At 42.3% G+C, this 26,572-nt stretch overlaps 1 protein-coding gene across 1 annotated transcript in view; it reads left to right on the top strand.

Annotated features, from left to right (window-relative positions):
* The window catches only part of WNK2 (WNK lysine deficient protein kinase 2), a gene marked incomplete at both ends in the record, with an annotated part of 107,610 nt that overhangs the window by 79,278 nt on the left and 1,760 nt on the right, over window positions 1-26,572 (top strand). Inside the window, 7 exons of the mRNA XM_081315527.1 lie at window positions 1,315-2,309; window positions 13,112-13,181; window positions 14,886-14,941; window positions 15,456-16,066; window positions 19,943-20,151; window positions 20,845-21,060; window positions 22,116-22,214. Coding sequence (XP_081171653.1) covers window positions 1,315-2,309; window positions 13,112-13,181; window positions 14,886-14,941; window positions 15,456-16,066; window positions 19,943-20,151; window positions 20,845-21,060; window positions 22,116-22,214 — 2,256 coding nt within the window. The remainder of the gene's footprint in view (window positions 1-1,314; window positions 2,310-13,111; window positions 13,182-14,885; window positions 14,942-15,455; window positions 16,067-19,942; window positions 20,152-20,844; window positions 21,061-22,115; window positions 22,215-26,572) is intronic.

The raw sequence follows: 26,572 nt of genomic DNA, 5'->3' as shown, positions 1-26,572 counted from the left end.
CAATTACACGACCACTCTTTTGGCTACAGTTACTATGTATGAGTCATATTGTCAAAATGAAGATAATATGTTTTCAGGATGAATGCAGCTCCACAGAAAAACAAGTTGAATGCAGTTCCCAAGCATAAGAGTTCTTAAACTATGAGTTGAGCAAAAAGTATGTGCACACAAAATTTAACTGCTGTCAGAAATTGCTTCCATTCTACTTAAAGAAATCAATATCTGGCTGGTCCAAGCAACTCTATAGCAAGTTCTAGCAGAGCTCCTTTAAAAAATATCATTATATTGCCACTTAAAGTTCCATTTATTTTTGCAATGATCAGTGCACCACCAAAATAGAAGATCAGGTTGGGAAATAAGATCAGCATGCTAAGATCAGATGCAGAACAGATAAAACAAAAGAAGCTGAGGAACAAGATGACCAAAGAATGCCTGATCAGTTCCAATAGTAATAGGTGCCTTGGGTGCAATTCCAAAATATCTGGAGCATCACCTGAACACCATTAGCATTGACAAAACCACCAACAGTCAATTGCAAAAGGCAATTTTATTTAGAGTAGCCTACATCCTGCAACAATACCATTAATATTATTAAATAACATCTGCCTTCCTTAGTTCCTTGGGAAGGATTTGATAAGTGGAAAAAAATGTCAAATCCAGTCTAATCATCTGTCTTATTGTGTGACCATTCGTAATATAAGGGCCAGCAAGATGGACTGTAAACAAATTTAATAAGCAAACAAATAAATAAAACCGAAGATAGCTAGTACAAATTTAATAAATATATAAATAATATAACTGAAGATAGCTAGTACAAACACAGAAGTATTGAGAACAAAATTAACCTTCGAAAATTTACATCCCAAACACTCTAGTTTAGAAAATACTTTAAAAAAAATACAAGAACACATAACCACATTCCATTAGCTATCAAAGCGATGATGTCATCCTATGTTATGTAATTTATGGAAAAGTCCATTGTATATTCATGAGAAAATGAGAGTAGAAGGCAAATAGACACTATGTTTACTGTGAAATTGGTTAAAAAGGGGCAGTGCATCATTATGGTTAATACCCAATACAGTGCAGTAGAGTTGTATCAGAAAAATCACTAGGATGAGCTGTCAAACTCCATGCAATTAAGCATGTATAATTGTTTCATCTAAAATAATTTAGCTGGGAAAATATTTTATCTTTCTTAATTCTTTGGAAAAAATGTCTAGTGCTCAATGGTTGTTGAAATCTTTGTATAAGTATTTAGATTTTACAAAGTCATTTTCTGAATTCAGAAACTTTTGCTTTTGTTGTTTATAGGTCTGGAGCTGTTGGATGATCAGCAACAGAGCTCTGCAGTGACAGAAAAACAAACAAACATAGCTTATCAACATCTTTCTAATCAACTTAACTCCAATGAATGTCCCAGAGGAACTCCTCCTCCTTCCACTTTAACACAAGTTTCTGTTCCCTCTTCATTAACTTCCCTTTCTCAAGTCCATCCAGAAACATTCACTGCAATTCCTCCAATGTTAGCTTCAACCACACTAGAAAAAGTTGCTGAAAGTACAGGTCAGCTACAATGCCCTTTGCTACAACCAGACTTAGCCAATCAGTGTGACACTCTTGCCCATAGTACAGCTACATCTGAAGAACATTTTGAGGATAAGGTCCTTCTAAATGCCTCACAGCACACACTACAAAAGAAAGATGAGAAAAATTGTTTTCCCAATATAGAAGATGAACACAGCACAGCTGGACTGCCAAAACCATTTCAGTCTGTTCCTGTGCAGACAACAGAAAGTTCTTTCCCTGTCATCTCTGATGCTCCCATTTTGGAACTTGAGTCTTCAACCCAAATCCCTAGTTTGTCAGACAACACTCAGCTTGGCCAGCTATCACATTCTTTTGTAGATCAGATACCTCCCATGTCCACTGTCTCTGAACCTCCAGTTTCAGCAACATCTCAACTTTCAAGTCCTCCTCACCTCTCAACAGCTGTATCCCAGTTGCATATGCCAACCCAGTCCCAGCCGGTTGCATCCACTGGCTCTGCCATGACTGCAGAATCAGATGGTGAAGGACCACCAAGAGTTGATTTTACTGACAACACAATAAAAAGTTTGGATGAGAAACTTCGCAACCTGCTGTATCAAGAGTATATTCCAACATCATCTGCTTCAGCAGCAACACCAGACCAAGTAGATGGTGAATTTAATCTGGCACCTTTGCCTGCACTTGTGTTAGATTTGAAAATTCCTGGAGTTGGCTTGGATGCTCACATGGCTAAAGATCAACCCTCTCCAATTCTGGCAAGTCAAACCATTCATTTAGAAGTCATGCAGATGCATATTAAAACTGCTGTAGTTCTAATAGATATTTTCAAAATTGGTCCTGTTGCTAACTTCTAAGGCAAAGCTATAATTGTTACCTATAACATTTTAGTCATATCCTTTGTATTTAAGTACTGAGGTACTCAAAAAAACAAAATGTAAATCATCTATGTTTCCAAATCAGATGCCCCTTACTAAAATTCATCACATCATAATATCTTGTTTACATGGACACTTCTTTGAACTCGGGGTTATTGAATCAATTTTAATAACTTAAGCTAAAAGATGATTAAGGGCACCATTGCAAAATAGGCAAATAAGGGTGAATCAGGATTCATTGCCTTATTTTATTGGCCTGACTAGAAAATATCTATCATAGCAGAATTTCCCTTTAACTTAAAGTTGGTCTTTTCTCACTCTGGCCTTTATTAATGTTTTTCAAGATATGATGTGGATAGAGTCCAATCATATTGTGTCACATTTAGTAGCCAAATATATGTGATTTTTAACACTGGATTCCAAAATACACTTGATAAAGATGTCCTTCATGAGTAAAAAGCATAAACTTGCTAGAGTTTATACCAGTTGAAATTCATTCATGTTTATTGTATTGACAGAAAGTCTAGGTAACACATTTCATCAGTATCCAAGAAAAGGTATAAGCACTGTAAAGAACACCATCTTCAATTAATTTATTTTAAGTACATTGGTCTCAGAATCCCTTAATTCAGTGAATGGATATATGTCAACATTCATAAATATTTGACACAAGAATACTCCCAAGTTCTGAGTCTTCAGGCAATAAAGAGAGTCTATTCCCTGGAATTGCTCAAGGAACCAGAAGATTTCCCAGTGGTTAGATTACTTATTAAACATCTGGCCCACAGAATTGATCCAGAAACAAAAGCCTTACAAATGCTTTTTGTATTTTCTAGACTTCATGAAAAAACAATAAATTCTTAATAAAGGAAGTGCTTGAGAATGGAAACTATTCAGTCCAATCCTTGCAATTCTGTACTAGGGATACATGCAGATGCACAAACATTCACATACTTTGTTGGATCTTTCAAACATATCTCTGTTATTCTATCTATCCCTTTTTCTAATTATTGTTAAGTTCAGATGCTGGAATTCCTGCCATACTTTGACTGTTTTCAGATTCATGTTAGTATTCAGAATAAGTTCCAATATTCTACAGTTGTAACTTCTTACAAGTTCTTTCAACTTCTTACATGTTTGCAGTAACATGTGCATCTAGGGTATCTTACTTGATTATGTGATTCATCTCATGATCTCAGTATTTGAGATTATATGCTTTCTTTGTGACCTATAGAGTCCTAGGTTTCAAGTTAATTAAAAAAAATCTACAGCTTCTTTCCTAACAGCTGGTACATCTATATAACATATACAAATACGGTAAGCATCACCATTTAAGAAAGGAAGAAAAAAAATCATGCATTTTCATGGCTAGATTCCTAGAAATCATTATTATCAACTTGAGAGATCTAATGTGGGCCCAAATCTGATCTATGTCGCGCCCCGCGGGCTCGACGCCCAGCGGCGCCACGGGCGCGACACTTACCGGCGCCGGCTTCACCTGCTCCTAGCACTGACGTCCTCGGTGGGGCCCGGGCCGAGAGAACACCCCAACGGCTGCGGCAGCAACAACGGCCTCCACACGTGCACGCCGAGCCGGCTGGAGCCCCGACGGTGCGCGCGTGCGTCGTGCAGCCCGGCCCCGCCCTGCCGGCTACGGTGGCCTCGCAGGGACCTGGGCCCAGCTCTGTCCTGCCGGCTACGGTAGCCTCACAGGGTCATGGGCCCAAAACAGCTGTGGAATCGGCCCTTGCGGTGCTGGCGGGCGGGGCCCACGGCAGCGGAGCCCGTTTGCAAAACAAGAGGACTGGGGGCTCGCCAGCCTTGCGAAGGGGGCAAGCGGCAGGGGGAAGCTGTGTTTGCAACAGGAGGAAAGGTGCCGGGACCAGGGACGGAGGTGGGGGTGGTGTCTAGCGGCGACGGGACGAGCGTTCGCGAGGAAACTCACCTGGGAGGTGGAGGGTGCCGGGTGGCGGGACGTGTCACAAAGGGAGGTGTTTGGGAGAAACAGGAGTTAAGTAGGGGATGGGCGGAAGTGGGTGCGGCCGGGTGGAGCGTGGGTGTGTACATGCAATGTGTATTTAACAGCGTTGGATGCGGGTAGCAGCCAACGCTGGCTTTGTTCCGTTTGAAGATCGTTTGCTTTTGCTTATTAAACCGTTTTGGAAACTCAGCTTTCATCTCGGTTGCTTGAATCTCCTGCTCTCCGGACGAGGTTTGAGAGAAAGCCAGCGTTTCTCACCCTTTCATTTTTCCCTTCCGAGCGACAAGTGGGTGAGTTGTATGGCGGAGGGATCGCAGGGGCCCGCCTCGGCGGCTGCTTCGGAGATGGAGGTCGGGCCTGAGATGGGGGCCGGGGCTGGTGTAGCCTCCCCCAGGCCAGTGGATGTGGGAGAGGTCGTGCTCCCGGCGGTTCGGCCTAGGCAGCGGCCATCGTTGCTCGAGGATCGCTTGGTGGAGCCAAGGGAGGCAGGGGCCCAGAGCCACGGCAGAGGGAGGAGGCCGGGTCTTGCCCTGGGCCAAAGAGGATATGAGGAGGCCCACGAACCTCGGCTGAGGGGTCCTTCGTTAGCATGGAGGGAGCGCTGCCTTGTGGAGGACGAGGGGGAGGAGTGGAGTTATTCCACCACCCCTGGTAACCGGACTATGGACATTCTGCGAACCAGGTTCGGGGAGCCTGGTGGCCAGGAACCGGGCCAATGGTCCCCTGCCGGGGCTCCGCCTTTGGATGCGCCATCCCACCTGAACCAACCTGGTCTGGGCATGCCTCGTGAGGGCTCTGCTCCTGTAGGCCTCGGGCGAGGTGCTGCAGGGTTGTGGTCAGGGACGGACGACAGGCCCGGGCAGTCGACAACACGGCTAGTTGGAGCCTCTCCTGTGCTGGGCCCGCAAGTGGCTTCATGGGGACCAGGAGTGGTATGGGGACCTCCACCTTTGTCAGTTACTTATGATGGCCACCCTGACCGCCTGGCGATGTTCCTGGGCCAGGTGATAGGACATATGGACCAGTATGCCCAGGCTTACGTGTCCCAGCGGGCTATGGTGGTGGCAGTAACAGCTTGCCTGCAAGGGGAGGCAGCGGCGTGGGCAGCTGATTTATACAGCGACCACGCTCGGGAGCTCGGGGATGTTGGCCTGTTTTTGGAGTCGTTGCGGGCTCGTTTCGAGGACATTTCCCGGGTGCAGCGGGCCGAAGCCGACATCCTTTCTCTACGGCAGCGAGGTCGATCTGCGCTGGAGTACGTGAGGGAGTTCCGTAAGGTGGCCGGGAAGTTGCGTTCGTGGCCGGAGCGTCTTCTTGTCCACCATTTTAGGGCTGGCATGGACGGGGCTCTCCGTCGAGCTTGTGTGGTCCGCGGCGTTCCAGCACGGCTGCAGGAGTGGTACCGTGTGGCCGTGGAGCTGGACGTGGGTTTGCAGGACGTGCGAGGCCGGTTTGAACCTCCTTCTGGAAGCCGACGGCCGGCCGAGAAGACGAAAGTGGCAGAGCCATCTGTAGCAGCGTCTACACGGCCTTCCTCCCAGCCAGCACGGGCTGCTCTGAGGTGTTTCAGATGTGACCAGCCAGGACACCGGGCAGTCGATTGCCCTCTGCCTCCTGCCCGGCCAGCCCCTGTTTCCCCAGCACGGGGGACCGGGACTCGGAGATCCATGGAGCGGACACGGGCCGCTCACCAACTAGGCGGAGATGTCTCCAGACCAGCTGCTCCTGTTCGGGTGGAGACGCCGGTAGAAACACAGCCTCCTCCGTACGAGAGTCCAGAGGAACAGGATCTAGACGAAGATCCGATGGTAAGTGCTCCGGTTTGTCCTTTTGTATTCCCTGTGGTGCTGGTCAGTCCCCGCACTGGTCAGAGAATGGCATATAAAGCCCTCGTAGACTCAGGTAGCACACGGTGCCTAATGAGCCAAGCGGTGGTAGCAAGGCTGGGAGTCAAGGTGAAGCGACTAACTAGCCCGCTACGCTTTCAACAGGTGGACGGGTCTCTTTTGGGGGGGGCACCTGTTACTCACGTCACTGAGCCGATCCGATTGGAGATGGGCGATCACTGGGAGACTTTACGGTTTATAGTGGTGCCTTCTATGACCGAGGCGGTTATTTTGGGGCTCACATGGTTGGATCGGTGGGGTCCTACGATCTGGTGGGAGGGGGGTAGCCGCCATCTCCGGTTGGGGTTGGGCCCACAACCTCCGCGAGAGCACGCATTCTTGGGACCACTACACACGGAACGGGAGAGGGTCTGTGCGGGTGGGTTAGCGCAAGAGGCTCAAGTACCCCGTGAATACTCCGACCTGTTGGACGTCTTCAATGAACGGGAGTGCGACACGCTACCACCTCATCGCTCCACGGACTGCGCCATTGAGCTGGAAAAGGGTGCTAGGCTACCAAAATCCCGGATGTACGCCATGTCCCCGAAAGAAATGCAGGAACTCCGGCGGTACATCGATAAGAACCTGGAGCGGGGATTCATCCAGCCAGCATGGTCTAGGATGGCGGCGCCCGTGCTGTTTCGCGAGAAAAAGGATGGTGGGCTTAGACTGTGCGTGGACTATCGCGGTGTGAACGCGGTGTGCGTTTAGCACCTTTACCCGCTTCCACTAATGAAAGATCTGTTGGCCCACCTGGCTAAAGGTCGGGTTTTTACCAAACTAGACCTCAGGGAGGCCTATTATCGTGTCCGAATCAAAGCAGGGGACGAATGGAAGACGGCGTTCAACTGTCCTCTGGGTAGTTTCCAGTTTAGGGTGATGCCGTTTGGGCTACAGGGTGCTCCCGCCGTCTTCATGCAATTGATTAACCAGGTCTTGCATGAATTCTTATATCGTGGGGTCTTGGTTTACCTGGACGATATCCTGGTTTACACCGAGACGATGGAGGAGCACGTCGCCTTGGTTAGGCGGGTATTAACGAAATTGCGGGACGCACGGCTCTTTGTGAAACTATCCAAGTGCGAGTTCCACCGGCAGCGACTTGATTATTTGGGGTACAGGATCTCTGCAGGGGGGGTAGAAATGGACCCAAAAAAGGTGGAGGCCATCCAGCAGTGGCAGGCCCCGCGGACACGGCGGCAGTTACAAGCGTTTCTAGGCTTCGTGAACTTTTATCGCCAATTCATACCCTGTTTTGCGGCCATAGCCCTGCCACTTACGGACCTTCTTCGCACACAACTAACCGTACGACCACGTCCTGGATTACGGGTGGGGTGGACTGCAGAGTGCCAACGAGCTTTTGATACGTTAAAAGCTCTTTTTGCTAAAGAACCAATCTTACGACACCCAAACCCTGCCCTGCCTTTCGTGGTCCAAGCCGACGCAAGCGATGTTGCCCTCGGAGCCGTCCTTCTCCAACGAAACAACGACGGGGTGCTTCAACCATGCGCTTATGCGTCTAAAAAATTGTCTCCTGCAGAACGTGCCTGGGCGATATGGGAGAAGGAGGCTTTTGCGGTACGCTGGGCATTAGAACTGTGGCGACATCATTTGGAGGGGGCTGTCCACCCGTTTGAGGTGTGGACGGATCATAAGAATCTGATGGCATTGCAGACACCCCGACGGCTGTCCCCCAAGCATGTACGGTGGGCACTGTACTTCCGTCGGTTCCGCTTCACGTTGATATATGTTCCAGGGGGGAAGAACTTCCTGGCGGATGCGCTGTCACGTATGCCACAGTTTGAAGGGAAGAGGGAGGACGTTGTGCAAGCGCTTGTGCCTACCGGAGGTCCAGACCAGGAGGGGGACACCGCTCTAGCAGCACAGGACGAGTTCTGTGAAGAGCTTCGGAAGGCCCTTCAGGGGGATACCTGGCTACAGGCCCACCCAGAATCCGTTGCTATGCGTGATGGCTTGGCCTGGCATGGGACCCGACTTTATGTACCAGCCCCTTTGAGGGAGCGAGTGCTGTATCGGTGCCACGACACCAAGCAAGCTGGACACTATGGGTTTCTGAAGACCCTGCATTTGGCACGTCGGCAATTTTGGTGGCCGCACATGGCAAAAACGGTGGAGGACTATGTACGGCGATGCCACATTTGTGCCACCACAAAACCTATGGTGGGAAAACCTTTGGGCCTCCTACAGAGGGTAGCTGATCCTACTCGTCCATGGCAGGATATAGCCATGGACTTCATTGTTGAGTTGCCCGACAGTAAGGGCCATAACGTTATTTGGACGGTGGTAGACTTATTTTCTAAGCAGGCCCACTTTATTCCCTGTAAAGGGTTGCCCTCAGCACGTCGATTGGCTTGGCTCTTTGTAACCCACGTCTACCGTTTACATGGAGTGCCACGCCGTATCATTTCGGACAGAGGAGTTCAGTTTACGGCACGTTTCTGGAAGGAATTTGTCAAATTCATCGGGTCAACCCAAGGACTCAGTACGGCGTACCACCCTAGCACCAATGGCGCAGCAGAACGGGCCAATGCTGCCGTCGAGCGATATCTACGTTGCTACGTATCGTACCAGCAAACCAACTGGGTGGATCTTTTAGCGTTTGCGGAAGTAGCGTATAACAACGCTGTACATAGCAGTACGGGGTTTTCCCCTTTCAAAGTGGTTATGGGTAACGATTTTGTCCCCATCCCCGAATGCAGCCTGGGGCACGAGGATCCCTGCCAGCCACAGGAATAGATGAGGCAGATTGAGGGGGCCTGGGGTGCAGTGAAAAAAGCGTTGGAGCGGGCTGCGATAACGAATAAGGAGCAGGCTGATAAAAAGCGAAAAGCGTTCGCAGTCCCGAAGGTGGGGGATTTGGTCTACCTGTCTACCAAGTATCTACGTGGCCATGTCCCCTGTAAAATGTTAGGGCCCAAATACATCGGGCCGTTCCGGGTGGTACAGGTAATTAACCCCGTAACAGTACGGCTACGACTACCAAAGATCCTAGGCAAACTTCACCCAGTGTTCCACAGTAGCCTACTGAAGCCTGCCACCACAGCCTCAACGGCAGTGGGGGAGGGTGGGCCTGGGCCTACTCATGGCGACCATTATGAGGTCCAAGAGATTCTTGACTCCAGGGTTCGTAGGGGGGGTGTCCAGTACCTAGTCAGGTGGAAGGGATATCCTGTGGAGGAAGCGACATGGGTAGGGGACGCAGATGTACGTGCTCCTCGGTTGGTGCGGGCATTTCACCGATTGCACCCTGGGAAGCCAAGGGGAGGTCGGGGGAACACCGCGGACTGGGTGAACGATTGCTTACCTCTTATGTCTTCCCCTGCAGGAGGGGCCCTGGTAGGAGGGGCGGCATGTCGCGCCCCGCGGGCTCGACGCCCAGCGGCGCCACGGGCGTGACACTTACCGGCGCCGGCTTCACCTGCTCCTAGCACTGACGTCCTCGGTGGGGCCCGGGCCGAGAGAACACCCCAACGGCTGCGGCAGCAACAACGGCCTCCACACGTGCACGCCGAGCTGGCTGGAGCCCCGACGGTGCGCGCGTGCGTCGTGCAGCCCAGCCCCGCCCTGCCGGCTACGGTGGCCTCGCAGGGACCTGGGCCCAGCTCTGTCCTGCCGGCTACGGTAGCCTCACAGGGTCATGGGCCCAAAACAGCTGTGGAATCGGCCCTTGCGGTGCTGGCGGGCGGGGCCCACGGCAGCGGAGCCCGTTTGCAAAACAAGAGGACTGGGGGCTCGCCAGCCTTGCGAAGGGGGGCAAGCGGCAGGGGGAAGCTGTGTTTGCAACAGGAGGAAAGGTGCCGGGACCAGGGACGGAGGTGGGGGTGGTGTCTAGCGGCGACGGGACGAGCGTTCGCGAGGAAACTCACCTGGGAGGTGGAGGGTGCCGGGTGGCGGGACGTGTCGCAAAGGGAGGTGTTTGGGAGAAACAGGAGTTAAGTAGGGGATGGGCGGAAGTGGGTGCGGCCGGGTGGGGCGTGGGTGTGTACATGCAATGTGTATTTAACAGCGTTGGATGCGGGTAGCAGCCAACGCTGGCTTTGTTCCGTTTGAAGATCGTTTGCTTTTGCTTATTAAACCGTTTTGGAAACTCAGCTTTCGTCTCGGTTGCTTGAATCTCCTGCTCTCCGGACGAGGTTTGAGAATCTACATCTCCAGTATGTTTTCAGAAACAGATTTACATCTAATAGAGCTTGTTCTATAATATATGATAACTTTCCTGGTCTGTGAATATGCTCAATCATGTACCCTGACGTCGTTCATTTCAAAGCCATACAGTAATAATATCAGATATGAGACTATCAGGTTGGCAGTTAGTGATGGCTAAAAATTACCCAGAAGAAAAATACCCCTTACTATCATCCTTCTGAAGGTCCAGTATTTTCTCCTGACCATCATGCCATATGGCACCAAGCTAAGCAGATGCTATGTGTTGATTCATCCTGTAAAAATGTGCATAGTGTCTTAGCTAGCAAGGGATAAATTCCTCAGACACCTTTTCAAATGTTCAGTGTCCTGTGTTCCTCTATGCAAGTTCTGAAATCTGTCTTGACAAAACATGGAAGCATATGTATTGAAATATGTGTGCATGTATCTGTACATCTGAGTTCAATGTACAATCATTTTTCACAATTAGTTTTGCCATCTATATTTCCTGAATGTTGTAATTTGTCCACCATGCAGTTCTCTCTTACTGCATAAGGCAAGCATGTGGGTGAATAAGATTATTACCCAAATTGTGGGATGGGCAACTGCTTACTACTCTCTCCCTGTAATTCTGGTCTCAATCTGGTTTGTCTTTGAAAATATATTTGTTTTAAAAAAAAGTAGCTGTCCGTGAATAAACAGTGTAAAACGTATTTGATTTCATCCTTAATAAAACCAAATCAGACATGTTTCATTATTTCTTTCTAGAACCAACTGTGAAAAAAATTAAGCTATTACCAAGTAGAATTTAGGTTCTTCTTTAAACAGAGTGTTCCTTCTGCCTGTCATTAATTTCAAAAACCAAATCAAACCTTTATTCTATTAGTTTATTTGATTATTATGTTAACTTCTCAAAACTTCTCAGTTTTTCTGATAAGATACTTCCTATTAATATTTGTTAAGTGTTCCTATCTGTCAGTCTTCTGCTAGGGTTGTGAAGAAGAAAGGTCTTCCAGAAAAGAATTTCAACTTTACCTTCCAGTCCAAAAATGAGACTATTTTGAACACGTGCTGGTCCAAATGCAAAAGTTCTTTAGATATGAATGTATTGCTGAACATTTTGAATAATTTAATGGCCCAGCTAGTGTAATTCATACTTATGATCATTTTCAACATGGCATAGAAAATTCAAACAATAAGGGAAAGGAATTTATCTGAACATTTGGCAAACTGAAATTCTTTAACCAAAGTTGGAACAGCACAGACCTGGTAAAGAGTAACATGGGTAGTCCTTGACTTTCAACCACAACTGAGCCCAAACTTTCTGTTGCTGAGTGAGACATTTAAGTTAAGTGAGTGTTGCCCCATTTTATGACATTTTTTGCCACAGTTGTTAAGTGAATCACTGCAATTCTTAAGTTAGTAAGTAACACAGCTATTAAGTGAATCTGTTTTTCCCATTGACTTGACGTCAGTCACAAAAGGTAATCACACGACCTCGGACATTGCAAACGTCATAAATACGGATCAGTTGCAAAGTGTTTGAATTTTGATCACCTGATCATGGGGGATGAATCAATGGTTTTAAGTGTAAAAGTAATAAGTTATAAGTCATTTTTTCAATACCGTTGTAATTTTGAATGGCCACTAAATGGACTGTTGTAAGTCAAGGGCTCCCTGTATGACTTAGACATCTCAAACACAAAACTTTTTTTCTTAAATAAATCCTGGAGATATGTCAAAAATGAAATCATTACTATGTAAATTAATCCTAGGGCCAAAGTAAATTACGCATAAAAATATGTAAGTGTCTTCACGTGTATATACGTATATTTTTTTGTATTTTGTTTGTAGTTTTTTTTTGTCTATTGCCAAGAGCTATATGGTTGTGGCGCCTTAGAAATCAAATGAACTACTTCCTGTTTTCCCTGAATTTAATGTAACCACATGTGGTACAGTATGTGCTAGGACAGTGATGGCGAACCTTTTAGAGACCGAGTGCCCAAACTGCAACCCAAAACCCACTTATGTATCGTCGGGTGCCAGGTGGGCATGACCCAGTGGGTGGGTGTGGCCAATTGGGTGGGCGTGGCTGCAGTGGTAACGGCACACTGGGTGGGACTAAAAAGTTTTTAGTCCCACCCAGTGGGACTAAAGGTTTTATAAAACCCAGCTGATGGCCTAGGACTGGGGCAATGGTGCACATGCCCACAGAGAGGGCTCTGCGTGCTGCCTGTGGCACCCGTGCCATAGGTTCGCCACCACAGTGCTAGGAACATGTGGAAGAAGTCCATCCCCAAAATAAGAAAAGGGAAGATCGACTCCCTTTCCTTTTGCATAATGTCCCTCTTCTAGAAGACTACTCTGCAGTGCTTTAAAAATAGGGACAACATAATAGCAGATTTTACATATCATTTAGATTGAGGAAAAAATTGTAATATAATATGGATTCTATCAGAAAACAGAAGTTTATATGAAATAGTTAGCATATTTAATATTAATCATGTGGTGTCAGAAGGATATGAAGCCTCCAAACAGTGAAATGCAAATCAGTGACTTAAGAGTGATTTGCTTTAAGATGAAATATAAAAATAATTTTAGAGTTTATATATTTCTATACAGATTAATTTAAATTGTTATACTTTTGCTTACAGGAAACATCCGATGTTACTTGCACCGGGATCCAGCATTCTGAAATAAACAAACTATTATCAAGCAAAGCAGGTAGTAGAGCACAACTCTAATGTCCATTTTTCTTTCTAAACATATGAACAACTAATGTGTGGTAGTTATTAGATATAATTATTAAGAAAACTAGGAATTAGTGAATGCGGGTATCACAATAGCAATGCAGAATGTAGTAATTTCAAAATAAAATGTAATGTGTAATTCTCATGAAAATTTATGAAAATCCATTGTGATAATTTTAATATATGAAATATGTTAAATATGAACTCTATGTAAGTAATCCTTTTACTTCTAGTGGGAAAGCCAAACCATATACCGTATATACTTGAGTATAAGCCGACTCGAGTATAAGCCGAGACCCCCCAATTTCACCCCCAAAAACTGGAAAAAGTTATTGACTCGAGTATAAGCCGATCCGCCGTTCTGCAAGCCTCCGCCGCCGGCGGAGGCTGGATCCGCGCTCTGCAAGCCTCTGCCGCCAGCAGAGGCTCGATCCGCCATTTTGCAAGCCTGAATACACAGGAATACCCTGTGTGGCCGCGGCTCTCGGGGAAGCCCTGGCTGTCCGCTTCCTCACTCCACGCTGCCATTCGGGGCCCGCGCGTTCCCCGGGCAAATCGCGGTGCCCAGCAGGCGAGGAAACACGCCCGCTCCAGTCGCCCCCCCTTCCCTCAGGAGACGCGAAGCAAGTGACCGCCCGGAGCTTACCGAGGACTTGCGCGCGGCCGAGGCTTCGGTGCTTCCAGGATCGCGCGCACCTCTCCCAAGCCGCCGCCGTCCGGAGACCTGCCGACGTTTGGGGAGGTGCCCAAACCTCCCCAAACGTCGGCAGGTCTCCGGACCTCCGCGCCCTGCCTGCCTGCTTCTTTCCGCTGCGGAAAGAAGCAGGCAGGCAGGGCGCGGAGGTCCGGAGACCTGCCGACGTTTGGGGAGGTTTGGGGAGGCGCGCACCTCCCCAAACCTCCCCAAACTTCGGCAGGTCTCCGGACGGCGGTGGCTTGGGAGAGGTGCGCGCGATCCCGGAAGCACCGAAGCCTCGGCCGCGCACAAGTCCTCGGTAAGTTTTTTTGTTGACTGGAGTATAAGCCGAAGTGGAATTTTTCAGCCCAAAAAGTGGGCTGAAAAATTCGGCTTATACTCAAGTATATACGGTAAATTATATGCATATGTTTTTAAACAACATGCTCTATCTTTTGCATATTGTATACATGCATTATTCAAGTAATTCTTTTCCAGAAAAATGCAATGGGCAAATTGGGATCCATGATTTTGTTCCCTATCGTATACGTGGAAAGCGGGGGGACATTTTTTTTTTCGGAACTGATTTTAAGTAGGAAAAAATGAAATGTCACTGTTTTTAATTATGAAGATCACGTATCATTTTTATGTGATGCATATTTGAACATTATTTTACTGAATAATGATTGTAAGAAATAAATATCCTATTTTTCTTTAAGTCTTCTTAATAGAGTATATTAGACATTTCATAGAATGCTCATCTCATTGAAATTATAACCTTAAGTCATGGTGATGTCACGTGTTGGATCTACCACCATGATTTATGTTTAATTCATATATAGCTGACCTATAGTCTTGAATACAACAGTGAAACTAGAGTTGTGGCCTTTGAGGATTTTTTAAATAAGAATTTTTCACATTTAACGTTCATTTTGCACTAAAATTTGCCAATCCAGATATATGCATGTTTTCTTTTTCGTTTGTTTCCAATATATTAAACAGGTCAAGATGCAAATATCAGTTCACCTACTACTATCCTAACATCAGGATACACTCAGGTACTGTGATCTTGTATTGTTTTTTTTCCCTACGTCTTATCCCATTCCTCAGACAATTGCAGCTAACAAAGAGTACTATTAATTTCTATAAAAATAATGTTTAAAGGCAGGTAACATGTTAACCAACTAAGCCAGGGGTGTCAAACTCAATTTCATTGAGGGCCGCATCAACATTGCGGTTGCCCTCAGGGGGCTGGGTGGGTGTGGCCTGGGTGGGCGTGGCCTACTGGGTGGGCGTGGCTAGAGTGCATATGGCCTACTGGGTGGGCGTGGCCAGCTCTACATAATTCACATCAAGGGTGCCTATGGGGGCCTGGGCAGGACTGGGACAGATCTGGGGGTCTCTGGCAGAAGGAGGGTCTCTGGGCCAAGGCCAAGGCAGTGGGGGCCATTCCCTCACTGTTTCCAGGATGGCTTTGCGGGCCACATGAAATCACTTCGCGGGCCGGATCCGGCCCCCGGGCCTTGTGTTTGACATGTCTGAACTAAGCCTTTCTTTCATTTGTTATTTCAGGTTGTTTCTTCTTCACTTACAGCAGAGCAGAAGGACATTGCTTACAGGAATGAAAAGGAAACTGTCAATGAAAAGAAATCTCAAAAAGATGGTTCTATAGACTCCGATGTTAATGTCAAAGAAGCTGAAACACCAGCAAAAACTATAGGCAGATTTTCAGTGATCAGCACTCAGGATGAATTAACTTTATCATCTGTGCATTCCCTGAGGTATTCTGCACCCCCAGATGTTTATCTGGACCATCAGCCTTCTAGCCCTGATACAAAGTCACCTCTGCGTCGTGTGCAGACAGCTTCCTCTTTTGATGTTCTTTATGGAAAGGATTCTAGTGATTCTGGAGATGAATCTCTCCTAGGAAAGCAAGATCCATATCCATCGTCACCTCAGAGCAGTAGACTGGGAAATGACAACATTAAAAAGTCATCTTGTATTCTGCAGAAGTCAATGAAGTCAAGTTCACAGGGCCTTAATTCTCCAAATGGTCATGGATCAAAAATCCCAACTATCAACATAACTTCTTTCCATTCTCAGTCGTCATACGTGAGTAGTGACAATGACTCAGAGTTTGAAGATGCTGACATGAAAAAGGAATTGCAGAATCTAAGAGAAAAGTATGTTTCCATTTTATCCAAATAGAGGGTCTTTTGTGCATATGTGTTTGAGCAGCTTATACAAATACACTTTGACATCTTTTGTCATTTGTTCCTTTCTTTTAAAAGCATTTATCTCAAGTTGTTTTATGTATTTGATGTATAGTATTCTTTCTATGTTTTTGTTCTCATTTTGTTGATAAAAACAACATTCTTTTATGTACATCATGTATTACAAGACAAAAGTGGCTTTATCCACCAAGAGGCATTTTAATTGCCTTCATAACTGCAAAATAAATGGTATTCACATCGAGCAAGGACATCATATACTTAGGAATCTTTTTTTCAATCATTTACCTTTTGGAAGAATCAAATAAAAGATAGTACTACTTGACAATACTTTCAGCAATATAATTTGGTTTGCTAATTGAAATGGGAATAATTTTGTCCCAGATACAGTAAAATTATTTACGACAAACTCTTGGGGCATTCTAAACTGTTAAGAGTAACGTTTTGTGTCTCCTATTGTCTTGCTGTTCTGTGGCTGGAAATTAATCTTCCCTCCACTTAGGCTTATTTGAGAATTTGTTGATTATTGGTAAACTAGTAATTATTGGTAAACTAGTCTCAGTGAAAGAGTCTTTGGACTAGATAATTCCTAGGCTTTTTGTTTTTATTCATTTATTATTAAATTTATACACTGCCCATCTCACTGTCCCACCTGGAAGAAATGTATGGTCTTGGATTTAATTTAATTTAATTTAATTAATTTAATGTAATGTAATTTAATTTAATTTAATTATTTAATTTAATTTAATTAATTTAATGTAATTTAATTTAATTTAATTTAATTATTTAATTTAATTTTGGAACTTATATGCCGCCCTATCTCCCGAAGGACTCAGGGCAGCTAACAACAATAAAAACAACAATAAAAACAATGAATACAAATATTAAAAGAAATTAAATTTTACAAAGCCCCACTAAAACCTGTAAAAATTAAAAACATGATTAAAACCCCAACATCAGTCCAGGTTGGCCAGTTGGAAAAGGTTTGTCTTTAGGTCGCGACGAAAGGACCGGAGATCTGGGGCCATCCGAAGTTCTCGGGGGAGCTGATTCCAAAGGGCAGGCGCCCCAACAGAGAAGGCCCTCCCCCTGGGGGTCGCCAGCCGACATTGTCTGGCCGACGGCACCCTGAGGAGACCCTCTCTGTGTGAGCACACAGGGCAATGGGAAGTCGTTCCTGGCAGCAGACGGTCCTGCAAATATCCCGGACTTAAGCCATGTAGGGCTTTATAAGTAAGAACCAGCACCTTGAACCAGCACCTTGTGGCTTCTCCATCTAAGTCTAGATGATGATGCAGCTTGAGAGAACCACATATAGACAGAACAGGGACCTTGATTTACAGAGAGATGAGTAAATCTCCATATTATTGCAATGGCAACCTCTATATTGAACTTTTCTTTTGTTCAGTCACTTTTCCAACACCTTTTTCATCTCACATCATCTGTTCTGTTGCACTAACCTATGCATCACCAATTGTATTTTGAAGAAATAACATCCTTGTTAATTAAACTTATGGATTGGCTTGAAAGATGAATGCTTTCTTACTGTAAACAGATTTGTCCATAAACAATTTATGGATATTTGTTACACAAATATCTTTATGTGACTCTGGGCTTTACAGAGAAAATATCTGCAGATTGTTTTTCTGCTGTTTCTACATGTTGTTATGCATTTTGTTAATTTCTTGATTTTCTTTTTTTTTCTTATTATGTTAATCTTCTGTTTTGTTTTGTTTTTGATTATGTATCATTTGGTTGGTGTGATCTTTTAGCAACAGCATAGATAGAACTTTGCGATGACCTGTCTTCAGTTTGGCCCCTAAATATCTTATAAAACTGCTACTGTTACAATAGAATCCATCCGCCATGTTCTTGGTTGTTCACTTTACTTCCATCTTTCCCAGCATTATGGACTTCTCAAGACAGCTAAGTCTTTCCATAATGTGCCTTGAGTGAGACTCTACTGATTTTGTTATGATCTGTTGGATTGTTTTTTGACTCACATTCTTAGATGTCTTCTCAAACATGAAAATTAAAAAGTACTCTTTCTGTCTTGTTCTTCGAAATCCTTTTTTTTTTGTTTCCATAGAGTGTCACAAGGAAAATTATTGCCTCCATCATTCTGAATGTTATGGGTACAGGCATATCTTGACATCCAAGTATATTTTGCAAGGCCTTCATTAATACCCTGCCAACTGCCAATCTATGGCATATTTTTTGATTGCTGGTTTCTTTACTGTTAATTGTTGATAGTTGATCCTAAATGGTAAATGCTATCTTTATTGTCAATTTTTAAATTGGTTGCTGGACCTATTGCCATAAGTCTTGACTTGCCTGTTTTTAATTGTAGTCCTGTTTTTTCATTGTGCTCTTCGACTTTCGTTAGTAGAATTTCAGTTCCTTTGTATTTTCAGACATCCAAGCATAGCAAAAGTTTTGATTTACTCAGCTGTACTGTACTGGTAAGGGACGCGGTGGCTCAGTGGGTTAGGACACTGAGCTTGTCAATCAGAAGGTCGGCAGTTTGGTGGATCAAATCCCGAGTGCCGCGTAGCAGAGTGAGCATCCCCTGTTACTCGTCCCAGCTTCTGCCCACCTAGCAGTTCGAAAGCATGTAAAAATGCAAGTAGAAAAATAGGGACCACTACGGTGGGAAGGTAACAGCGTTCCGTGCGCCTTTGGCATCTAGTCATGCCGGCCACATGACCACAGAGACGTCCTCGGACAAACGCTGGCTCTTCGGCTTTGAAACGGAGATGAGCACCGGCCCCTAGAGTCAGAAACGACTAGCACGCATGTGCAGGGGAACCTTTACCTTTACCTTTACTGTACTGCTACTTTAATCTTTCTTAATTTTAATAAATTTTGATTTAATTTAATATTAATAAATTATTACTATTATTTATTGTTTGCCTTTAATGGCAAGGTCTCCTTTGAGTTGAACTGGACTGCTGATGGCACATACAATATGGGCACATGGTTTTCTTAGCAGCAATACAGAAGTGGTTTTCTTTGGAGATGGTAGTATACAAGCCTGGGACTTCACAGTCTAGCTTACAGCCTTCATATTACCTTTGGATTTTTCATCTAAGTACTACCCATTTAGCTTCTGAACCCAATCAAAGTACTGCCTCTTGATGAGAGAACTAATACTTGAAACAAAACCATCAGTATTCTCAGGGCCAAATTCAAAGGTCTCCAGTCTTCTGGTTCTTGTTTCAGTTTTTCAGGCTTCAAACTCTCTTTTCTGAGTTTCTTTATACCTTATTCATTGACCATATTGCATTTGAATGAAGTAGGCATTTCCTTGTAACTATTGCATTTTGTCCTATCCTATTACTACCTTTTTAACAAATAAATTTATAGATAGATTATTCTTCTGGTTCCTCCTGCCAAAAACCTCCCTATACTGTTTGGTTTATTTTATATTCTGAATGGTGCACCCTTCTTTTTTTTAACCTTTTTGCTGTTTCATGCTGGTCCTTTCACTATATTTAGCACTTGGCTGTCAAAACAATTTGCTGTTCTCATTGTTTTGATCATGCAACTTCTTAAAATATATATGCTGGCATCTTCACTGTTCCTGAATGATTCATAAGCTTGCATAAATGTGTCTTTTTCATCATAGAGATGGTTTTCATATTTGGACCATAATCCATGGTGAGAGCCACCAATCTTCATTTTGAAATTTATGTCCTGCACTGTAATTTTTTTAAAAAAAGTATTTGATAATGAATAAAAATGCATATTCTAAGACATTTTCTTAGAAATAGAGATGTCTTAATTTAAGAGTTACTTTCTTTCAGTGTTTTCATGTTTATTCTTCAGACACATGAAGGAAATTGCTGAGTTGCAGTCCAAACAGAAAAAAGAAATAGAATCTTTGTACCTTCGTCTGGGAAAACCACTACCACCCAATGTTGGATTCCTTCATTCTGCTCCACCAAGCGGCCGCCGAAGAAGAACAAGCAAGCACAAATTAAAAACTGGGAAATTGCTAAACCCCGTTATCCAGCAGCTCAAAACATCAAGTACAAGTATGTTTAAAAGTGATTTTTTCCTTTCAACATACATCCAGTGAAAATTTCAAATTGTCGATTATTTTCTTAGGATTTTGTTTTTGTGTTTTGCAGTTGTATTGTTCAATCAAAGGAAAGCGGGTAAAGATCTATAGGTTGGCTTTATTTGTCCTTAGTTTTCATGGGGAAGGGAATTAAATTAGGATGAACCATTAAACACAATTAGCAAAACCATATTAAACGGTTGGTGTAAGTTCCTTTCATTTTTATTTTATATGATTATCCCTCTTTTATTGACATTGTCCGAAACATTGTTAAGAAACAAGGATGGTTCTTGAGATTGGTGCATCACTTTGCAGTATGAAAGCTTTTCCTTTCATTCTTCAAACATTAAAATAATCAAGATAAATAAAATTAGGTGAAGCATGGACTTGATGGAGACCAACATTAGTGTCTCCGAACATCACATTGGAGACATTGATGCTACACTGTGGATAAAAATTGTAAAACTATAGCCATTGTTGATTTTTATATATAATGAGAATTTAACAGAAATGGTTAATTCTCTGAAGCTGGTTTTCTGAGCATGTAACAGCAATGGATTTTGGTCAATTAAAAAATCTTCAGAATATTTTAAGTTTTCTTCAGATAATGATTTCAGATTCTTTTATTGCTTCCAAGCTTAATGATTTTTGCATACATCCTGTTTAGGCAATATATCAGAGCATAAAGACCCTTTGGTTAAGGGAAGCACTAGAGCTCTAACAGACTCTACTGAAGCAACCGGACTGACTGTGTCCACATCAGCCATACTTGAGAGCTCAGTTCAGACTCAGCAACCTTGCTCTGTCAAGGCTTCATTGTCCTCTGACATTTGCTCTGGAGTAGCTTCTGAAGGAGGTGATGTCCGTGGAAATTCTGGCCAAGGTGATTTTATATCTTCAGAGTCATCTTTTATTCAATGCTTAAAACAGTCATTTTTCCACAGGGGAACAAAAATATGTGTTAAAGTGAGAAAAGGAAGTTTAAGGCTTTCTTTTTACTTGCTTTAATGATTAGACTTCTAAACCACCCTTCCTCCAGGACCTCACGGTGGTACATATAGCACTCCCTGTTCCAATTTTTCCTCACAAAAACAACCTGTGAGGTAGGTTTAGCTAGGGAGAACGTCCAGCCCCAACCTCACCAAGAAACATCTGCTCAGCACATTGATTCAAAGCCTGTAGAAAATGATGCTAACGGCGATACAACTAGAAAAGTTACTGATGTAAATCTAATAGCAATTTCACTGACCATGCAAGGGATATATGTCTAACTTGCTAGTGTTCATTTTGAAAATGAGCCATGAGAGGAAAATCAGTAGAGTATAAATACAAAATGCAGTTAATGTTAACCAGTAGAGCAAAGAACACTTTAAAAAAAAGATCAGTAAAATTGTCCTTTGTAGATTGAAATGATTCACAAACAGGGAAGCCAACTCCTGTTTATCTCGTTTCATATTCTTTGGTTCTCTTAAGTCCCCATCCTTTCCTGCATATGCAGAATTTTTTGGGATTAAACTGTATTACTGGCCTGCAAAATGTAATTTAGAAATAATTACTCTTTAATCACATGGCATAAATTTTGGCTTCATTAGAAGATTGCTACATTCAGTAGTAGCACTGTTACCTCTCATGGCCTAGCTTCATTGTGGCGTGGTAGCAGTAGAACCTTACATTGCTGCAAAGGGTCAGGATGATTATAAACGTTCACCTCTGGTTTGCATGCTCTGCCCAACTAATCCTATAAAGTATCTATTTTCTTCTGCTGTTGTTTTCACACCCTTTTGCTTATAGCCCATGAACTTACTCCTCTGGGGCAAGGTTAAAATGGAGGTGTGGATGATTAACTAACAAAGCTGATATGACTGATGGTGACATCTAATCGCAGCTATTTGTACTTTATAAGTGTCTTTGTTTTCTTCCCTTTATATTCATTTGCAGGCTGGACGGTTTTCCATCAAACGTCTGAGAGAGTGACCTATAAATCTAGTAGCAAACCTCGTACCAGATTCCTCAGTGGACCTGTGTCTTTGTCCATCTGTTTGTATTTGTTCTTTTGTATTTTATCACAGCCCATCTTTCTTTTGTCATCTTTTTCAAAACTCATTTTTTATCGATTTATCTAATATGCTTGGCAGGAAGCCCCTTCTTGTAGACAATCACTCCCCCCCTCCCTTTTTTTAAAGTAATCATCTTAATTTAATTTATTTTGTTTCATATGGAAAGCTTTTGAACACTGCTTTTGGCTCATGCCTGGGTATCAAAAGCATGTGTGGAAGATCTCATCAATTTATTCTATGGTCTTATGGTAAATTCTTATCTCGGACATATTTTATGTGATTTTTTGCGTTGACGTAATTTTTAATTTGCAATGTGACAATTATAAATGTCTGCTGTCCTGATTCCGGTGATACCAAATCGAAACCCAGGCTTCTGTAGACGAATGGTCTCTTTCACACATGCTTTGGACTATGAAGACATGCATGTAGCAAGCTGATACTATTCTAGAAGGTCACTGAAGGGTAGAACGTCTGCACAAGGGCTGTATTCAAACAATATACAGTACTGTTTATATCCACTTTGTTGTTGTTGTTGTTATTATTATGTTATTTCTCCTGTCCCTTGCATGTAGAAATGCTGAGAAATGCTCCTGCTAGCTCTTTAACACCATCTTTTCTAGGCAGAATTTTCCCCCACATTATGTACTTTTGGGTTACTTTAAATGAATTTTCTTAAATGTGATCCTTTGGTTATCACAAAGTACAATATGGCTTTTATTAAACATTCATCTAGCTGGAGCACTTTACTCAGTTAATTTTTCTTATGACCTTATGTGACCTCAGAGATGAAGTCAACAAGCAGTTCATCAAAGCACAGAATAAATTAAAATTCCTAATGCCACTCTCAGAATAGTCTATTGATATCCTGTCCAGATGCAACTAAAACTAGACTGTTCTTGATTGTATGATTATACGAATTGGCTATTCAACCAGTTGTCACAAATATTTATTTTTAAGTTTGTTTTTGTGAAACAAATGCTTATTATAAGGCAAAATACTTTGGGATATTTTGGTACAATAAGGCTATATTGTACTAATGAGAAAAATATAAGCCATAGTTACAAGTAAGATAAAGTAGTGCCACTATATAGAGATATTTATATTGAGTTAACATTCAGCAAATTCAGTATTCATTTTCATCAAACTTTTATCATTGGAACTATACATCTCTATCATTATTACAGGGGTACAAATCAAAGGCACAAAGCTACTTAAAATTCATCCTTCTTGCTCTCCATTTTCAATAAAATAATGTCCACATTTTTAGACTTAACAATGAACAAGTGTTTTTAGTATATACAAACATCTTTGTATATAAAAACAATAATATTAAAATTCAGTTATAATTTCAAGATAAAGAAATCTAATATTCTTGGATTATTTGGTAGTTCTGTGTGGTACTACATGCATAATATATATGCAGAAGACTCGAGTTCAGGGTTTGGCAATTGCAAGGAGAACTAGAAAAATTCCTCCCTAGAACCTGGGACAATTAGTGCTAATTGCTATTAACAGTTGGGCATTTATTCACCATCTACCATATTGGCTGAAAGGAGCCAATGATCTGGTTCACTATAAAGCTCTTTCCAGTATAAGTATGCTCAGAATGATATATTCAGTTGGTTTTGACAGCTAAGCTCTACAGAGAGAGCAATTATTAATATTATGCTACCAATGTTATTAATTGCATTGGGTTTGTAGACCAATATGGTCAAAGATAGGTGAGGAACTGTTTTACAGGTAGTCCTCAACTTACAACAGTTCATTTAGTGACCATTTGAAGTTAACAGTGGTACTGAAAAAAAGTGATTTATGACCATTTTTCACACTTATGACCATTGCAGCATCCCCGTGGTCACATAATCAAAATTCAGATGCTTGGCAACCAACTCATATTTATGACAGCTGCAGTGTCCCAGAGTCATGTGACTACTTTTTGCGACCTTCTGATGAGCAGAGTCAATGGGGAAGCCAGACTCACTTAACAGCCATGTTACTAATTTAACAACTGTGACAAGAATAATTGTAAAATGGGACAAAATTCACTTAACAACTGTCTCACTTAACAATAGAAATCTTGGGCTTGTTTATGGTCATACGTTGAGGACTACATGTATTCTATTCATCTTGTAATTCATAGGAGTCTTCCAGTTCTTAGTAAATATCTCACAGATTATAGGAAAATACTCAGAGATTAACTTTTACCGCTAAGCTGTTAAATTATTAATTTGCTTTGTGTGGTACAAAATGATTCACTGAATTTTATTGGGATGGGATACCAATTGACATCTGATGAACCAGCAAAATCATGACAGTATTTTTCTTACACTTTATGGGCACATGTAAAGGGAATATAATTCTGTAGGTTACTTTAGAAAGTTGAAACCAAAATTGCACATAATGCATTGAAATCTCTTAAAATCTGGAAAAATATTTCTAGAAAAAATACTTAATTTATAGTAGCTTGAATAGAAACTGCTCTTTTTTTTAAAAAAAATAGTATTTTAAATCTGTATATAATGCTTGGGAATATTCATTGTAATTATAAACGTAAAATCTAATTATATAGACATCTTGGCTATGTGTTCTCTTAAAACTAAATTGTTATATAGTACTAACTTTAAAGACCATGCAAAGTACAAAGGTAATAGATTGTGTAGATGGTTACTTATTTAATCAATAAGATGGTTAAGGATTTACTATCTTGTATATAAACAAAAACGCATTTGCATATGGTTACTACAAGAAATTCTCAGAAGAGACCACTGAAAAACTAATACATAGGAAAGTATGTTAAATTTAGGCATGGTCTTATCACTCACTCTTTCCAAAAGTGTCCCAACTAAAACCAAAGAGTTTAGTGATATTTATTGGAAGGAAGGAAGGAAAGGATAGGATAGGATAGCATAGCATAGCATAGCATAGCATAGGAAAGGGAAGGGAGGGAGGGAGAGATATAAACTGACCTTTTGAGAGATTACTATGGAGAGAAAGGAATTATATCTAATCATATGTTCATTATGGAAGTATTATTCATGTTATTATTTCTTTACCATATTTTGATTCCCACATGAAGTATAAATAACTAATGTACAATTATTATTTTGGAGCTAGGCCCAATTCATGTGTCATATCAGCAGACATCCATTAATCTATAATCAGATTTTATTGTTCGGGCACTAAAATAATTACTTTGTTGATGTGCACAAACATTATGGAGTCTGCTATTCCTACGTGATTGAGAGTTACCAATAGGGAGATTGAATGTAGACAGTGTAACAAGCCAGCAGCATCTACAGTAAAAGATGACAATGCCAAAAATGACAAAACAGCTGGGAAGATATAACATAAATGCAGCTGATGTGTAGTTGCATCCTGACATTTTAATACTTAGGTCATGGCATTTGTGTGATTGTATCACAATGAAGGTCTCTCCCTTGGCTAAAATTAAAAGAAATATACAGCACAAGGCTTAGGGAGGTGAAACATGTGGTTTTCTTTCTATTTGAAAGATTGGCCCATGTAACACTCAAACTGATCAACGCCATTGGAGTAAATAAGTATAGACATGTACACACATGTATACATGCATTACTGTCAAAGTTTAGAATGATTTGGGTTGCATGAAAAGATAAGTAATCATTCTACCAAATTAGGAACCACCTGATTAATGATGATAGATGGTTGTGAGGTACCAACCTGCACCTAACACTGAATAACCCCCTATGACACCATTGCAATATTATAAAGGAAAAATAGGTAGGTTTAGATAAATAAAGGAAAAAGAAAAATTTAAACCATCTAAAGCTAGACCAATTAATAACCGTCCTGTTGACTTTCTGTCAGAATAAATAGATCTCCTTATTTTGTCTTTTCAGCCTGTTGTTAAGGCGGCATTTGATTCAATTGAGTATTCTTAACTAAGCAATAGGATTTTTCTATCCATCTCATCAAATAATAAAGAATTATAGTAAATGCCATCTCCTATATAGTAGAGCTGTAAGCGTCCAAATGCAGTTTGATGATAAGATCAAGATTAAGCAATTCATTGTCTTGCATTTCAATATATACTTTCAATTTGATGTGCCTTAGTTCTGCAGAACTTGATCTAAAACTTGAAATAGGAAGTTCTTGCTACCAGTCTATTCTTATTTTTATCATTAACTGAGAGAAATCAGAGGTATTCCATTTACTGTGCACACAGAATAGAATCTGATTCAGAAGCAACATTGATTAGAAATACTATTCTATGTAATGAAAATTGTAGGAGCCAATTAAAAATTCTGCAATGTTTTATTTTCATAGCAGTAAATTTCTATAGGCTTTGAGCAGCCCCAT

This window comes from Vipera berus (genome assembly GCF_964194415.1).
Source record: "Vipera berus genome assembly, chromosome: 2".
NCBI classification, from domain to species: Eukaryota; Metazoa; Chordata; class Lepidosauria; order Squamata; family Viperidae; genus Vipera; species Vipera berus.
The sequence above is the reverse complement of the archived record's forward strand: the minus strand, read 5'-3'. Positions and strand labels throughout refer to the sequence as shown.